At 34.6% G+C, this 19,237-nt stretch overlaps 1 protein-coding gene across 1 annotated transcript in view; it reads right to left on the bottom strand.

Moving 5' to 3' along the window:
• LOC111502612 (uncharacterized) overlaps positions 1 to 19,237 on the bottom strand; it is a 39,251-nt gene that overhangs the window by 5,173 nt on the left and 14,841 nt on the right. The window contains exons 6-8 of the mRNA XM_023156723.2: positions 17,550 to 17,692; positions 17,354 to 17,500; positions 7,195 to 7,433 (exon numbers count right to left, since the gene is read on the bottom strand). Of these exons, the coding sequence (XP_023012491.1) occupies positions 7,195 to 7,433; positions 17,354 to 17,500; positions 17,550 to 17,692 (529 nt within the window). The remainder of the gene's footprint in view (positions 1 to 7,194; positions 7,434 to 17,353; positions 17,501 to 17,549; positions 17,693 to 19,237) is intronic.

The following is a 19,237-nucleotide window of genomic DNA, read 5'->3' as shown; positions in this document are numbered from 1 at the left end:
CAGCCTTCAAACCCGAACGAAGATCGTAACACATGATAGAACTAACCGATATTTAATGAAAATCCATTATAACGTATTCAGAAAAACACATTTCATTGTGAGATTTCCACTTGAAAGTTTACAAAACCGCAACACGTATTTCGCTATACCATAGCATCTTCGACTGTGACGCAAATCATGTATCGCGGTTTTGTAAAGTATCGAATGGAAATATCACATTAAAATGTTTTTTTTTACTACAATATAAGTTAATTCTAAGTTTCACAAAATATTCATTATATGCAACTTTCATATTTACTTTATCGAGTATATATGTTGAAGCCCTCTCGTGTATTGGGGTTCATATGGAATTACTATAAACTTGTTATTAACTCTCCTCTTTTTGAAAAGTCGAAGATTTACGAAGTGCTTCCCTAAACTTGCATTTTCTAATTATCTTGTCAACTATATCTGGGTTAAAACCGTTTGCTTCAGCTACATACCGAATCACTCTCTTTTCATTGTCGTACTTATCTTTCTTTAAAGGAAAAGTTTATAACCTGTGTACCAGAAATTGCAGTGCCGCGCTGTGCAGTGCAGTGCTGTACATTTCCAATGATTCGAGTCATTGGAAATGTACAGGAAAGACAGTTTAAACCCGCTTCAAGGAGCATTGTGCACACATGAAATACGGAAGGATAGAAAAATCCAGTATCGCCCAACATGCTCTAGACAAGAACCACAGAATTGGTGAAAACAATCTGAAACTGATTAAGCATGTGCATGACACCAGGCTACTCGATGCATGTGAGAGTCTAGAAATAGCAAAATGTAAGAACAGCATGAATGGCGATAAGGGACCCATCCCGTTTAGCCCGCTTTTTAATCTTCTGTTAGGAAGAGAATAATTACTAAGAACTTGCAGGTAGTTAATTACCGAGAAATTCCATATTGGACTTCAGGTATACAACCTCAGGTAACAAATTTTAGTATATAAGGATTAACCAGTATCAATTTTCTTCTCCTGAGGATGTTAACTTTGTTTGCGAAACGCGCGTCGAGTGCAAAAATATCAGTTTGGTGTTAGGGCAATTGATATCGAAAAAAGTTATTCAACTTTCACACCAAATGTTCCAATCTTATCGTTATTAACTATTGGTGAGCCAAAAGAAAATTATAAGAATTGCCCATTTGGGCAACATAACACACGCGAAGCCAAGTTTTATTGAAATGAAAATCTTGACGTTACCTTGTATATATGTAATGGAGACAATTCTATGGATACATCAAAATAAAAATAAATATATTTCGGGAACAGATCTTCATGGACATGATACACGAAATAAAAATCAATATAGGATGCCAAAAGTAAATAACGAAAAAACAAAAATACAAACTGAATGTTTGCCAATGAAACTCTACAACCAAATACCAGTTTAATGGAAATATTACACAATTAAAAAATTAAAATAACAACTGAAACAATCATTGCTACTGAATCCAATATATGATATAAATGAAATTTTTCTTCATTCATGGGTCTAAATATTTATATTTTTGCTAGTCAAAAGTGTGGACTACAGATTTTCTGATTAATGTTTCTATTTTTTCCATCTGTGTGGCTCTAAAGTTAAAACTGTTCATATATGTATAAATGTGACTGATTTTTGATACACTAACATATTTTTTCAATTTCAGTTATTTTTTTTAGTTTGAGAATACTCTACAATATTATGACGTACCTAAACAAAAAACTGTTGTGTGACTATTGTAATATACTGTTTTCTGTAAAAAAAAATTGAAGGTGAATAAATATCTCATCTTATCATAGATATATGGTTATTGAATCGTAACAAAAGTCAAATCGTCCCAATGGAAAAGACCAGGAGAGACGAAACCAAAAAAAGCACGCGATATTCGATCAAATGTCAAGGGGTTTGCTCACTGTTTTCTTCGATTACCGTGGCAACCGTCATCATGCCTCAGCCACCGTATTCACCAGATTTGGCCCTTTGCAACTTTTTCCTGTTTCCAAGATTGAAGAAACCCATGAAAGGACGGTGTTTTGCAACGATTGACGAGGTAAATACCGAATCGTTGAGAGAGCTCAAAAACATACCAAAAAGTGCATATCAGAATTTCTTCAAGATTGAAAAAAACGCTGACACAAGTATTTTATCCGGCGGGGACTACTTTGAAAAGGACAAAATAGAAATTGATGAATAAATGAATATTTTTTGAGAAAAATTAAAATTCACCTTATTTTTTTAACAGACGGCATACTCACAACTACATCATCTTATTTCTATTAGAGGATCAGTCAATGAAACCGTTACCAAATAAAACTATCGAATGTGTATATAAATCATCAAACTCCAAACCTACTATTAATTTGTATAAACCAAAACACTCGAACCACCAGTACACATAGCGGTCGATTGAGTAAGTAGAAGAAACCACCCACCTCAACCGACCGGCTACCGTCCGATTTGTTCAGTGTTGAAAAAATTGTTGTTCAATGAATTCAATAGCAAATAAATAAAAATTTCAAAGATCAATTTTATACAAATTAGTAATAATCGTAATACCTAAAGTGGGTCGGAAAACCCACACCCTAAATCAGTACGACCAATCAACCTTACATCCTTCCTGTTGAAAGGACTGGAGAGGATACTGGAAGGATACATCAGGAGGATGGCATTATATGCCACCTTGTAGTGAAAATCTCCCAATCCTTTGACAACAAGGAGATTGTGGTTGCTGTATTTCTCGATATTGAAGGAGCATTTGACAATGCACTACCTAAATCTATATGATCATCTCTGGCTAGGAAAGGTTTAGAATTGACCATAACTGGCTGAATCTATGCCATGCTGTTAAACAGAACTGCAATGTAGGTCTCCCCTTCTGTGGTCTCTCCTGATGGATAGTCTGCTTGATGCTCTCGACAGAAGAAAAGTAGTTCTGCAAGCTTATGCAGATGACCTTCTCATCTTGGCAAGGTCCACGTTGGAAAGGATAGCTTGTAATATCCTTCAAAGCACGATGGACGTTGTTCACAGTTGGTGCCTGAGGGAGCAGATGTCTGTCGTCAGTCAACCCCAGCAAAACTGTGATAATCCCCTTCACCAGGAGGAGAAAATTGGTCGATCTAACACCACTTTCCCTCAATGGTGAGGTCATTCCATTTGGAACGGAGGTGAAATATCTTGGCATTGTTCTTGATAAAAAAACTCACCTGGAACGCTCACTTGGAAAAAGTTTTACACAAAGCCAGACTGCCCCTATGGATATGTCGAAGGATTTGTGGTAACACTTGGGGTTTAGGTCCCAAACAAATCCATGGGAATTATTAGATAATTGTCAGACTAATGATCATTTATGTTGCAATTGCCTGATGGCCGAAAGCTTTACAGAAAACGGCCCAGGCGAAACTCTCTGGCTTATAGAGACAGGATTGTTTGGCCATCAGTGGTGCCATCAGTATCACACCATCAGCGACCATGGATATCCTTCTAGATCTACCTCCTCTCCACATTTTTCTAGAGAGAGAGTCTGTTGGTTGACCCTGGAAGTCACAGCATTCTGAAAATGACTTCTGACTTTATGCCTCCAACTATCAACTGCCTTATAAAGTACTGTTCTCGAGTAGAGAGGACTGGATCCTCCGGGAGAAGGAAATATTGAGAGCATATAGTTAGTTCTTTCGGTTCCGGTACAGGTGTTTTCAGTTGCAGACCCATGACAGAGATATCACCCTGCCTAGGAACCTATGTGACTATATTTTAAGCGGAAATTTACGCTATTGAATTGTGTGCGAAGAGATTGGAAAAATCCAACCTCATACACCAGTCAATAAAAATATTCTCGAACAGTCATGCGGCGTTGGAAGCTTGTGGCTCCCACCGAGCAAATTAGTAAAGTAAATTAGTAGCCAACGACTCTCCTCGATAGAAAGACCTAATAGATTGTCTCTGGTCTGGATTCCTGGCCATACTGGCCTGTAAGGCAATGAGGCTGCTGACTCCCTTGCAAAGGAGTGTGCTGCAAACAGCTTCATCGAACCTGAACCGGTTATTGGCATCGCTTTAGGCTTTGCCAAACAAATATTGGACACCTGGATGGCAAGAAGATTTATGGACTTCTCGCAGAATCTTCCAGGATTGACTCACTCCAAGGCGTTTATTCACCATTCGAAGCTTGATATCACAGTTATTGGACTACAGTAGGGATGAACTACAATGTCTAACAGGCTTTCTCACAGGTCACTGTCATTTGAATCACCATATGCAGAGACTCGGGCTGTTGGAAGACATTGTGTGTCGCCTCTGTTTGGAAAATGATGAAACAGTAGAGCACATACTTTGTACCTGTCCCGCTGGGGACCGAATCAGTTTTTTAGAGTTCGGCAGAACCGTTCTCTTACCATCTGACCTGAAAGACCACTCACCATATTAACTAATCGGCTTCGTTAAGAAGTTGGGTGTATTTTGTCGAGTGTGAATAGGTGTGAGTCACAATAAACCCTTGCGTGTTGCGGTGGAGGGCCGAATAGACCCACTCACTTTGGACCTAACCTAACACCAGACAAATAAAATGTTCATCAGTCAGTAATTTCAAAGATAATAGAAATCGATTTATCAAAGTGAACATTGTATTAACTTGTGAGAAACCAGCTTCAGATTGGGAAGGTGAACCTGGCTATTTTAAATTTCAACGTTTGAATAAGTCTAAAGGAATAAATATGACATTTTCATCCACCCTGCTTTTTTGGTTTTAGATTTGACTAGCCAGTCTCCCAAACTGACGTTTGAATAAGTCTAAAGGAATAAATATGACATTTTCATCCACCCTGCTTTTTTGGTTTTAAATTTGACTAGCCAGTCTCCCAAACTGACTTGTAACCGGCTATCATAAAATTTATATTTTGTAGGGTTGTTAGTTTCAACTTTCTTTTGAGGGGGAGGGCACAGTAATTTCGTTTTCAGGCTCTGAGGTATTCTGCACCTAAGATAGGTATAGATGTAGGCAGTTTAGTTTATTCATTTGTAAGGTTTCTTTGCATATTTCTTTCATTTTGCTGGAAATTGTTATCCTAAAGTTCTATGTCAAATATTAATTGAATGTAACTTCCAATTATATTCAATCATCTATCCATTTTTAATTGATGTAAATCAAATGGGTGCATGCAAATAGAAGAATTTCAATTAAAATAACTACATTCGTCTTTTCGGTCATTCACGTATCAGACCCGTCATAAATAAAAATAATATAAACAATAATAACAGTCCACAGTATAAACATATATTGGACACTTAAGACAGGCCTTATATAGAAAATAATAAACGTATATATACACCTATATATACATAAATATACATATAAGTAAATTGATATTTAACTAAGGTAAAATAAATGCAGTGTACGCAATAAATATCAACCCCTATTAGTTAGTAGCTCCTTTATTGGTTTTTTGAATGGTATGATATGCAACTCTTCATCTTGAGGCAACGTATTGAATAACATTAGGTATGCCATTATAAACAAATGATTCTTTGAATGTCGATGTTTTAGGTTTTCCAACTTTGGAATTAGAAAATTTCCTTTACATGAAAGCTGCACACAGCACTTCAAAATTACATATGTTTCATGTAGACACTGCTATTAACAGCCTATCTGCCATTCACTCCCCTCTACATTCCCAACTAATATATATTAAGATGTCACGTTACTCAATTCACCTAGGAAGCTTTAAAATTGTAACATTCCATTCTTCATTTTATATTGTTTGCGAGACAATCTGAACACAATTGGCCTTTTTGCCAATTTTGAATTGTAGATTGTAACATACCAAATATTTAAATTTCTGTTTTATATTTTCAAAGATCTGGGATTCCTCTAATCAGTATGCAGTGGTATTACAAATAAATCATAATCAGAATGCTGACACCCATTCAAAGTCCATATTGTTTATTTGCATTATTTTTGTTCATGTTAAGGTTAGGTATACAAATAGATGTCAACTAGTGATTAACGTAGAGTGAGCGGTGAGTAATGTCTGAAGGGGCTGACGGAACAGGTGGTAGCATTGGCTGAACTTTGAACCGATTCTATGTGTGAAGGATGAAATTTTGAAATGGTGTTTTGTGTGCCTGGCTTCAGATAGAGAACATGTAATGGTGATATTAGTAAAATTTTTGAGAATCATCTATAAGAATAAGTTACATCTTTTGAGGTATTTATAGATATGATGCCCCACGTTGGTCACTATATTCTGGTACCGTTTCCTTACTCGTTTCTTGATTTAGAGCAAGAAAGCGGTACATGTGTCCAGTTAGAATGACTAGTGTACAGGTCGGTTCTTGATTTTTTTTAATGGAAAATCAATCACAAATGCTGAAAGGGGTTACCAAATTGAAAAGTATTATTCGGAATTTGTTATACACTCCTCTAAAAAGATCCATTTGATTCTTGAGATCCAGGATTCAGCAGTAGCCACATAAGACCTATGTTTTACAGTATAGCCAGACACATCCAAGACGATCTCCTCGTTGTGTATAAGGTATTCCTCTTTTTATGCTATTAGTGGTTCTTACACTTTGATATTTTTGTGCTTGTATGCTTTTTATGCTTGTACGCTCTTCATAATTTTGTACTCTTATGATTTTTATGATTCCAATGATTTTGTCTGACAAAACTCAAAAAGTTGGAATTTATTCAGATGGATGATCCTCAGAAATTTTACTTAAATTATTACTATGTGACCCCTATATGAAGAATAGATCTTTTCAAAATTTCATCCTTCACACATAGAATTGGTATCAGTTCAAAGTCAGGCAATGTTATCACCTGTTCTGTTGCGTCCCTTCAGACATACACTCCGATTCTAAGAACCACATTACTAAAAGTAGATATATGTCTGTATTTCACTTCTCACTCTATGTTAATCACTATGAAAAACAACTCTATGACTGAACAATAGGTGTCAGTATTCTGATTATGATTTATTTGGAGTATTACTCTAGACCGCTCAAAAGAATCCTAGATCTGTGAAAATAGAAATTTAAATAACTGGTACAATCTACAATTCAAAGTTGACAAAAATAGTTTATTTTTGTTCAGATCGCCTAGCAAACAATATAAAATGAAAGTGGAAAAATGAAATGTTACAAGATAAATCTGGTCTCGTTCTTCCAGTTTTGATAGAATACATACCATCGATCTCATCTTCATCTGGTTTCACCAATTCCTCTCCCTTTTTAGATATAATTGTAATACCGGATTTGACAGCCAGTCCTGTATATAGCAGCCTTGATAAATACTGTAGTTGTTTCAAAGAGATTCTCACTTTAGCTAGTAAGTTATATCTATTGTCAATTAAAATCTGGATTTGTTTTCCTTTCTGAATTTGTTCTTCTGTATTCATAGCTAATTGCTGTTTTTCTGCAATATATCTATAAACAAAAAGTTAATTTTAAAGTGTACGGCATCTAATGGCTAAATGGATAATTCATTAATATTTTCATTCAAGTAGAAATTAATGCAACGAAAACCAGGGTATCACTGTCGAAGAGGATGAATGTGTCTAAACCGGACATCAAGCCACTCAATTCTGCTACATGCATTACTTAATTTGTTGGATATCGAAATGGACAATCACTTTACTAGACTAGCAAACGCAGTTTCTCAGGAAACTTGCGCTAGCAAGTTGTACACAATTTAACAATAAATAAACGCTTAATGCAGGTCAAATAGGACCTTCTTTTGAATATTGCTCACAAAACAAAAAAGAGTTCCGCTCCTAAGCATTCCCAAAAGCTGCCATATTCTTTCCAGAGAGGAGACATATGCTTTATTAGAGACTTGAAGAATGTACCAGTCCAGTCAATGACCTTTTGCCGAATGATTTTTTTTACCCTCTACTTCAAAGTCATTCCTGTATCAGGGGTTGCCACCCCTTCTCGGGGGGTAAAGAATGTTTCATTGAAAATAAAACCGGTCAATAAAGTTGTTTCGTGAAAAATGAGAAAGAAAACTCTATGTTTTTTTACCGGTTTTATTTGTATCTAGTGTTGTTACTGCACATGATTTGAAAATGTCCTTATAGGACGAAACCACAGTAGAGAAGTAAACACCAGTAAGTTCACTCTCCGCCATATTTGGGTCAAGATTCCCCACCTCGAATTTTATGCGCGGCCGAACTACAGCGCAACCGACTGAATCTGAGGCGTTTACCAAGCGAGCCAAATTGAGGCATGGAATATTATTACAGAGTAAGTCGTTGTAAGTGGTGGTTTTGTATTTGTGAAAAATTTGTGTCTAGTTTCAAAATGAACAAGTGTCAAACTGTGGGTTGCTGTGATTTGCAAGGTGATGTCGGCATTCATTTCGATTTCCAATTGACGGAAAAATGTATGTTTTTCTATTATTTATTATGTAAGATTGAAGTAATGAACATATAACGAAAATCATAAAATAAATTGTTATAGACCAGGGGTGGCCAACCGGTCGATCGCGATCGACCGGTCGATCGGTCGATCGCGACCATTAGTCCAGTCGATCGTGGAAAGGCAAAAAATATAAATAAATAGACCAGACTGCGCAACGTGATTTAGACTAGCAATGTGATTTAGCTTTCTTGGCCGATTTTATTAGAAAACTGAGTACATTAAATCTGAATCTACAAGGCAAGAATAAAACATTAACAGAAATGATGAGTTCTATTGCAACATTTCAAAGTCAAACAGCGTCTGTGATAGTTGACATAGAGAAGACAAAATTTGAACAATTTATAAACATCAAGGGCCATATGGAAAAACATCCTACCTACAATTTCATTTCTGAGAAGTACACGACAGAAATTAGGACAGTGATAGCAGACTTCGAAATTCGCTTTAGTGATTTCAAAAAAATTGAGAAATTGGTTCAATTCATCAGTTATCCGTTTAATGATTCCATTGATCATAGTGATATCTATGAATTGGCTACAAAATTCGCAGATATAATTCAAATGGAATACATTATGTTACAAAACGAAATTATTACTCTGCGCTGCGACATATTTCTAAAAGCAAGATCATTCTCAGGTCAAGATTTCTGGGCATTGGTCTCCAATGAAAAATATCCAAATTTGAAGAAATGTGTTAAGCAACTTCATTCGTGTTTTGGTTCAACATATTTATGTGAGTCAGCATTTTCCTACTTAAAACAAACAAAAAGTAAACACCGTTCTCGCTTGACAGACGCTCATACATTGGATTCTTTAAGGTTGTCAATTTCCAACTACAAACCAGATTATGCTAAACTAGTGGAAGATACTGCGACGCAATGCTCATACTAATATATAGATAGGACCTATAAATGTTGATTAAACATCATCAACTCAGACTTCCATTCCAAAGTAGTGAGTAAATTTAAGGAAACAATCTCATATGTGATACGAAAGAGACTCCTAAGACTGTCCAATAAAAAATATTTTATGATTGTGTACTAAACACTATGTTGTTTCATTTAAGATTTCAAGAAGTATGTAAGTGGTAGATCGCACAGGGTTTCATCAGTAAACAGTAGATCTTATGTCTAATCAAGTTGGCCACCCCTGTTATAGACCATACCTGTATATTGAAGTCATTAATATGCAGACTTTTTATTATGAATTTAATTTGATGAAATTGAACTTTACGAATAGTATATGCCCCCAGTTCTACTGGAAATCCACAAAGGAAAATAATTGTTGAACCACATCAAGTTTTGATTTGTATCTGTAGGAAAACAATTACTTCCACTGAAATATTTGCAAAACCAAAGTATCAAATGTATATTCAAATAACCTTTTTTTTTTTGGAGCCTACTTTCCATTTATATGTTCCAGATAATCTACTATGAATAGCAAATATGTCTTTTCTTAGATTCTGTCATCAACAAAAAAAATTAAAATTTCATTCGATTGACACACTTCATAATTAGCAAACTAGGCAACCCAAAACTAAAAAAATCTGTATTTTATATTAAAGTTTTGATTTACAACAACCAACCCAATAATATAAAAAAATATATTTCAGAAAAACGATTCAAAACAAAATGAAATTCTACAAATGCCTTAGTAGTCATGGCAAAAGGCATACATTCGAACTGGAAACAGCCTTTGCATACTTTTTTACCAATTCATCCACATCAATACTGGATATAAAAAGTATTGTGATTGAAGCTGTTAGGCAATTATCAAAAATTGGATTGAGAGTTAGGGGTATCATTTCAAATTTAGTAATTTTTATAAACTTGCCAGAAAAGAGCTCGATGTGACTGTAGAGCAGCCATATTTCTTTGTTGATGAGAAAAAAATATTTTGCATCTGCTGAAATGTAACAGAAATCATTTTTTCCATGACTTTTTGAAATTTGATGAATATACAACGAACAAAATTCATCTTGAACAACTTTACAACTTGGATAAGGAAAAGCAATATAGACTAACACCCAAACTTACTGATTCTCGTTTATTTCCAAGTAGCCAGTCAAGTTTTCAGTCATTCGGTAGCTACAGCGATGAATACCTATGCCAGTTTCAATCAGATACCATCAGCAGCAATAGGAACGGCTACATTCATTGAAAAAATCGATGAAGTGTTTGATATTTCAAAGTCAATTAGATTTGACGGTGTGAAAGCTTTCAATAAACATTTTTTTTAGAACATCAAAACAAATTGATTTTCTAAGGCACCAGTCAATCTAATAATAACACTGATGATTTTCAAACAAGACTCAACCTCTGACGGAAGCAAGAAACTCTTTCGAAGGTTCGAAATAGATGAACATTTCAATCTATCAGACCACTATTATAATATTCACTGTGGTTCTGGCGTTGAATTTGGTCATTATTACGCATTGGTCAAAGACGAAACGGACTGATTTAAGGTTGACGATAGTCATGTAACGAAATGTTCTGACGATGTATTGAATCTATTGGAGCCTCTGGAGACCCTCTTCATTTTGTTCTATGAGAGAAGAGAGAGTACATTGGCAAATCAAGATTTTCAGATGATGTGGGGCTGCAGGTTTTTCCGGGTTTTCCTGCAGCTGAAAAAGCAAATGCGCCACTGGAATCAATGAAGTCGCCCCGAAGCGCCAATTAATTTTTATTGTTGTTTTTATTTTTATCGTTGTTTTATTATTTTTTAGCAAATTAACTGTTACATCAAAAAAAGGAAAAAACACGACTGGACAAATGAGGGGTGGCAGATAACAATTTCGGCATATCTGCAACTTTCGGAAAACCTACATAGTGAATTCTACATATTAACGAGGAATATAAATCAAGACTATGTGGAAAAATATTTTGGTCAACTTAGAAATACTTGTGGAAATGCCAGAAATCCAACTCCTATTCATATTACCAGAGCTTTCAAAAAACATTTACTCTTTTACTCTTCAGTTTCACACAGGCAGAAGGACCTAACTGTCTAGAAGATACTAGTGAGATTCTATCTAATATTACAGATGCAGACATAAATAGAATGAAGATTCTTGTGGAAATTCCAAAAAATCCCTATAAACCTTTGAGATCAGAGACAAATGATTATGGAACTCTAGCCACTCCAGAAGGCAACAGCTTGGGCTATGTTTCTGGATATCTTTTAAGAAAATGTTTAAAAAAACATTCATGAGAAATATGTACAAATTTTGCCACGGCGGCTAGTACGACACTGAATGAAACAAATGTAGGTATATAGTCATTTCAAGGCATATAGTAATACAGTAGCCAAACAGTTTGGAAGTTTATATATGCCTCCAGATTCATTTTTACAATGTATCATTCATCTAGAGACATAATCTCTTAATCATTTCAACAATTTATGTGCCACTGATGGTGATAATTTTCCTTTGGATTATTTATTTTATTTTTTCACGAGGGTAAGAATTTATTATACTTTAAAATTTACCAATAGAAATTTGAAAACAAATGTTAAAAAAAATCAAAAACTCATCATTCTGAAAAACCTTTAAAATATATTAGCATTAGTTTTTGACCTAAATTTATAATCTTACTATATAAAACATACGTTTATTTCACCACCTTGTCTTATTTTTTATAAATTCCTAAACAGTTCACAATTATATGAGACATTTATTGGGAGCTCCTCGTAGCAATGATGAAGTCAGATCATGGTCACATATTTTTTGATCGAACCTCGTGCAGAGGTGCACAACAGCTCTTAGCCTACACCCTTCTGCCCCGCCACATGCCAGCAAAAAATAAAATCTCGACCCGAACCATCAAAGAGACCGACGGGAGTGAATTTATTTCTGTTCACTTATGTACGGTGACGAAACTGCAGTATAACCATTAGTTACGAATAGATGTGGTAAAAAAAAAACAGAAAAGTTTTTTTTTTCATTTTTCATGATGATCTCCTTCCGTGTCAATAAACCAACGTTTTCAGACGGTTTTTCGCGAATAACTCAAAAAGTGAGAATATTATCGAAAAAATCATTATGATGCCTGTATACCTACCAAATACAAACGGAGTAATAGCTTGTTGAAGGTTAGTTCTCATTAAACGTTAAAATTGAAAATTTCAACGTGAGGTAAACAAAAAGCGTCTGAGGGAAAATTCATAGAAACTTTTTTTAGAGTGCTTTAAAAGATTAAGCGAGTTGGTCCCAATTTTTTCCGTCAACAGAAAACGTGAAAATCACCCCTTAATAGTAAGGCGATAGACATTCAAGTAATAGTTGAAGTTTTTGTTGAAGTGTTTATTGTAATCAAGAGATATAAAGTTAAGTTTGATTATACAGTATAGTCAATTATTGGTCAACCCACGAGGAAAAACGTAACAATATTCTAGAATTCAGTATTCTGTCTTCTTAACCACCCTAATCGAAAATAATCGTTACCACTTTACATTTCACTTTATTTATGAACTTGTAATATGCTCTAGCAGTTTGAGCGGCTTACATTGCCTGATTTTGAAAAGATCTGAGCTTGAAATAAAAAGAGCATATTTGTAATTTGGTGAAAAATTGTCTTTTCTTGGAAATGATTCAAAAACTAATGGAATGTGGCTTTAATCTGTATCCGTCATCTCCATTATACGTGTCATTATAGTTTTCCATTTATTTTAAAGAAAAGGTAATTTTTTGCAAAATTACAAAATGCTCATGTCACTTCAAGCTTATTAAAAAAAAACTAAGCTCTGTAAACCGGTCAAACTTCTAGAATATGTCACATAAAAGTTCATTAAAATAAAGTAAATTGTAAAATAGTAGCGACTCTTTGCAGTTGGGTTTTTAATTATGGGGTAATTTTCACACATTTTTTGTCATATAAAAAATAGAAACCAACTCGCTTAGTTTTGAGGATACGGATTTTTATGAAAAATAAAAGTAAAGGAATAACGGGTCCATTCGGCGGACTAAATACTATCCGGCCGAATACCGGATAACGGTCAGACATATTAGTACCCGCCTAGACGAGCACAAGTACACACAGCATTGAAAAGCGCGAAAAGTACGCGTGAACCCGCCATTACTAAAAGTGCGCGAAAAATCGGCAGAAATGAGAGCTTCAGTTTCAGTTGACACAACATGAAAAGTACTTAGACCACGCCACTGAAGATGACTGCCGCAGTTGCAGTCGAAACGTTTGGAGATTGTTACCAAAACCTGGAAACCAACCAAAACATACCGGATAACTAACACGTATCCGGTCGAATACCGGAATTTAAAAAAAATAGATAATAAATTGCTTTATTTTGTTATTATCACTTGAGAAATTTACAATCAGTTTTGAGAAAATAAATCTACAACTTGGAAAATGAATTAGTACTTTTCTTATTATACATTAACGATGCAACATTTATCAATATAGAAGGAAAATTTATCCTATTCGCCGATGATACCACAATATTGAGGCATAATAAAACTTTATGTAATTTCCACGAGATAAAAAAATAAAAAACTGGCGTGACTCCAATCTGCTGTCATTGAATGTTTCCAAAACAAACCTAATATCATTCTGCTGCTTCATTGACATCATACCATTAACAACAATGGACGCATACAAGATGACTGAAAACAGACCTAGTTCTAAAAATTTTCAGGGGTAATAAGTAACAATGATTTCAAATTCGCCGGTCACATTGTAACCCTCAATAAAAAACTAGCTTCAGGGTGTTTTGCAGTAACAACAACTTATACGTAACTTTGTTTGTCTGCCGTTAAATCGACTTGCTTCTGACTCAATTGCAGGCTGTTTTCACTATTCAGAAAAAAGCTATAATGCACAAAAAAAATACCGTCAACCGGGGTTATATCGGACGATATTTTTAATTATCTGTCTGTATTTCTTTTATTATACAAAATTAACGCTAACTAATGCATTCTATAATAAGAAGTTAACCTAGTAAACATATTTACATAAAAAAAATATTTTAAAAATTGTCACGATTATATTTATTTATTTTTTTAAAGTGTGTCCGATATAACTCCGGTTTTGGGGGAATGTCGGAAGATTCCATTTTTACATTGAAAAAGAGCGCGTTGAGCCTGGTATCCGGTATAGATTTGGTTAAAAACCATTATCGGACAATTGAAAAAAAATTTGACCATGTAGGGTTCCAGATACAGGGTGATGTAGTAAAAATAAAAGTAAAAATCGATATAATGGAAATAAACGTCTTTATTCATAAAACAAAATCTCGTAGGAACGTCAAAAAATAAAACAGAAAAACTTCAAACATTAGATAAAAAACGAAAAATAACATTCTGAAAACGCAAGTAGGTAGGTATACCTACTTGATACCTTAACTCTGTAACTGCAGACCTTCAAACCCGGAAAAACAAAGGAATCTTCATGACCTTTATAGGATCTGAGGCAATTCACATTAATATACCTTTTTGCAATCTTTTCAATTTGCGCAACGAATTCTTTGGTCGTTTCTTTCTTGGTCCCTTCATTGTACAAAAACTTATCTATAGCAAAACAGCCTTCTTGTAATGTATCACTGGAAGTTTAACGTTAGGTACTTCCAACAAGGATTCATCGTTCGGCACTTTAGACGAGGAGTCGTCGTTAACACTATCGTTTTCTGAAAAGATCGCAGAGTTTGTAGTATCATTATTGGCATTTTGTTGAGACGTTGATGCGTTTTCATCAATGATATCTGCTTGAGAGATAGATACCGTTGACGTACCACCATTCACTTCGCATAGGTCTTCAAGACCCACCGATTTGCCGGCGGGGACGTTAATCTTCGACTTACGTTTGGGTCTAGTCGTGGTTTGATCCAAAGGAACAACAATCGCGTTCATCACTTCTGTAAATGACGCTCTCAGTGCATCATCTGTGCCTCCTGCTGGTTGTTTCCGAATCCTTTTCAAAACTTGTTCTGGATCGAATGGGATTATGCCGGATGCTTGGAAACCAGACCGTATATTATTCGAAATGCTATCCATCGATTTTTCCAGAAGCTTCTTCAGCAGCGAAGGAAATACAGATTTTGGCACAACTCCTTTATGGGTCCGTTTCCATTCGGTCAGAATTTCTCGCCACACCCGTTTTAGAGGTGCAAATACTGCAACGTCCAGTGGCTGACATAGGTGTGTCGAATTCTTCCGCAAAAAAACAAACCGAATATTCTTTTCTGTGCAACTTTTGATAATGCGGTAGGAATGATGGCTTGCCAGGTTGTTGCAAATAAGAACCTTCTTGCCCTCCTTTCGTCACAGATAGGGAAGGGCTGTTTTGAGGAATCAGTCCTCAAAACATTGAGTATCGAACCATCGAACCATTTAGTGTTCTGTTATATTGCGTGTTTTCGGGTCCACCTTCTATCTAGTCTGGGTAGAGGTTTGTACTTTTGTACACAACGTATGGAGGTAAACAATTGCCATCTCCAGCCGTAGCAAACATAACAGACGTTGACATCTTGGAAAAATCCATTATCCTTCGCGCATGCTTCTCTCCACGAGGAATAAAAACTAGTTTTTTATCGGGATCATCTGATAGGTTTGTTTCATCCATATTAACAATATTTTCAGGTGAAACCCCCTGAATTGTCCCGTTCAAGTGCATAAAGTATTCTTCAATCGTATCTTCTGTGATTTCAGCTTTCACTCGTTTAATATTTTCACAATTACGAAGTGATAATTCCTTGTGTCGCCCCATAAAGTGTTCAATCCAGTCATCACCAGGTCTATTATCGTTAAAACATTGTATATTTACGCCCTTACTGTTCAAATAATGGTGCACGAAGTCCTTGATTGTTTGCCTCTCAAAAGGATATCCGAATTTTCCTGCAGTAGTCATGGCATTTACTATCCAATGCTCTTCAGTCACTGACAAAATTGGGGGCCTCCTGAGTTTGTCAGAATGCTCACCTCTGTAAATATCGTAAAGGGTAATTTTTGGTACCCCGTGCATTTCTGCTGCTTGTTTGAATGAATATCCACCATCTAATACGGCCTTCAATGCTCTTTCCATACTTTCTTGGAAATAATTGCGCCGATAAGGCGTTCCCAGTTTATGAAGGTGTTTTCATGGCATATCCGATATTACCCCTGAAAAACACACTTTCAGTTAATTTCGATTATATGCAAAAAAGAAGGACGCAAAATGAACTTTGATGTTATGGGGGTCTTTATAAGATTAAAAACAAATATTAATCCCATTGCACCATGTAGCTATCATGCACAGGGTTCACACGCCAGAGGACACTATTTGGCTGTCTCAATTAAAAAAAAAGTGACTCTACTAATTAATTTTTTGTGAGCTTACCTTGATTTTCTGATCGATCGCGAAACACATGTACGACTGGTAGGTTATCCGTTAATCTAGGGATATTTTTGTTTAGTAACCGAACTGTCACCCAACTTCTCTAGCGCGCTCAATTTGAAATACAACCACATCGTCCAATATAACCCCTGCCATCCGATATAACCCCGGTTGACGGTAACTAGTGACCAAGAAATCAGAAGATTTTAGATTATTGGGATATCTTAAAAACTCTAATTTATAACATATTGTTTGATTAAAAAGATCTAGTAATATAAGAATTTACAGTTTCAAATGTTATTACATAATCACTATTACATATCATTAAATTCCATTGAGTATTTCTCAAAAAATAAGTGTCAGAACATTATATATGAGATTTACTTGAAATTGAAAGGACTAATTGAAATATTTGCTGAAGATTGCATAGTTATTTCATAATAATAAATCTTTTCTTCATACATCAGAGTATCGAAATGGTTGATTTGTCTTAAAATTAGTTGGAAATTCGCAAAGCCGTTTTTTATTGATTGGTGATCAATATTATGTGTAGTCTGCTTTTAAATGAATTTGTTGAAAATATTCCAAAAATTGTATCACTCACTGGTGTGTGGTATCAATCATTGTATTTGCTAGTTCTGAGTGTATAATAGCAGCATGAGCCGTCTTTTTCTTCAAATCTTCCCGATTTTTTTCGCATTTCTCGACAAATTCTGTGAGCCTATTTTTCTGTCGAAGTTGCTCTTTAATGCTAGAATATTCATTTTTGAATTACGAATTTCTGTGTAAGTAATTATTACCAAGGGTAAATCGAATCGATAGAGGGGGTGAAGATTGCATCTTTTAGCATAATCAGTGTATTCTCAATTGCCTCTATTTCGCCTTGTAACAAGTTAAAACTAGGAGATTCTTCTAGTTCCACTATTCCTAAGTTTATGTCACTCTGAAAAAAAGCATTATAATAATAATAATAACTTCGTTTTCGGATCATTTACATGATATAGGATATGTCATAAATAAAGTTTTATTATATATATATATATATATATATATATATATATATATATATATATATATATATATATATATATATATATATATATATAGTTGAAGGACAGTATTTGCTAACTTGTTAAGAACAAAACTTGGAAAATATATTTGGGTGATCAGCAGAACGGAATTGTACTCTTATAACACAAGTTATAGGTACCGATATTTTGATAAAATTTATCATCTTCAAAGAAAGGCTACAAAAGTTGTTTGATATTGTACTATCATCATATAATATATCATATAATAATGATAATATTTATTCATCTATGTTGCATAGAAAGTAGAATCAACATCTTGAAGGTAATGATGAATATATGAATAAATTGCAAGTCCACTGAGGGTTTAACGCTGTGTGTGGTTAAATTAACAAATACGAAAAATAAAATATTGTTACATATCACAATTACTTACATGAAAACAATTTGTTGTAATAGTAAAAAAATATTATTGTCATACATTCCGGTACTAATAGACAAAATCAAAGTGTTTCAAATAGTTAAAAAAAAACACATACACAGCTCACAGAAGTTCATACTTGTTTGTGAGGATAGCAAATATTAAAGTTTTACACATTATACATAATAATTAAAAAGATTGACCGAAAATAACAATTTTATTAAACAAAAAACTGAAATTACACAGAAATAACATACAAGCAACAACCAAAAAAAAAATTGAATTATTAATAAAAGCAGAAAATAAAAAAATATTATTAACAGAAAATGAAAACTAAAAATTATAAGAATCCAAACCAAGTTACGTCACGACGTTTTCATTATTAGTTTCCACAATCATCTTCGGGTGATGACTGGACTATTTCCTCCGAGAGATGACTATTTATGAGTCATTCGAGTACTTTCACTTATGTCAAGGTCTTTCGTCCCTCTATTACTTCTGTAATTTTTTCGAAATTGGTCCATTCGTTATTGGGAAATTAAATGTTGAACGTTTTATTTAAGAAAAAACAGAAAATTCGCTGTCGCTCATTTCATTGAGGAAATCAACAAAAGTAATATCAATGGCAACACAATCAACGGATAAAGGGTTCCAAATGACATCCGTCCATCTAGTTCCATATAATAATACAGTCTACTTTCGAAAGCGTTCCTTACATTATTGACTATGTCCGGAGTCAGAAATCGGCATTCCCGAACAATTTACTGTCGCAGGTCTTCTAGATTTGTAGAATTTATTTAATAAGTACTAAACGTTTTGAAATGGACGTCACTGTTAGTGTTTTCTGCACTACTACTTTTTGTTGCATCTAGTTGTCGCAGAACAAAAAGTGGATAGTTGGCCACTGTCACTTCGTCACGAATTATTATTGTCATCTTTGTTCACTGTGTTCCAACATGGTTTATTCTACTGAAGAAAGAATAGAAATTGTTGCAACCAATTATCGAAATATAATGAATGAGCTTAAAACTACTGCAAG

This window comes from Leptinotarsa decemlineata, unplaced genomic scaffold, assembly GCF_025532065.1.
Source record: "Leptinotarsa decemlineata unplaced genomic scaffold, Ldec_3_MD MMD2_tig00003736_RagTag_RagTag, whole genome shotgun sequence".
NCBI classification, from domain to species: Eukaryota; Metazoa; Arthropoda; class Insecta; order Coleoptera; family Chrysomelidae; genus Leptinotarsa; species Leptinotarsa decemlineata.
This window is presented reverse-complemented; position numbering and strand designations above follow the sequence as displayed.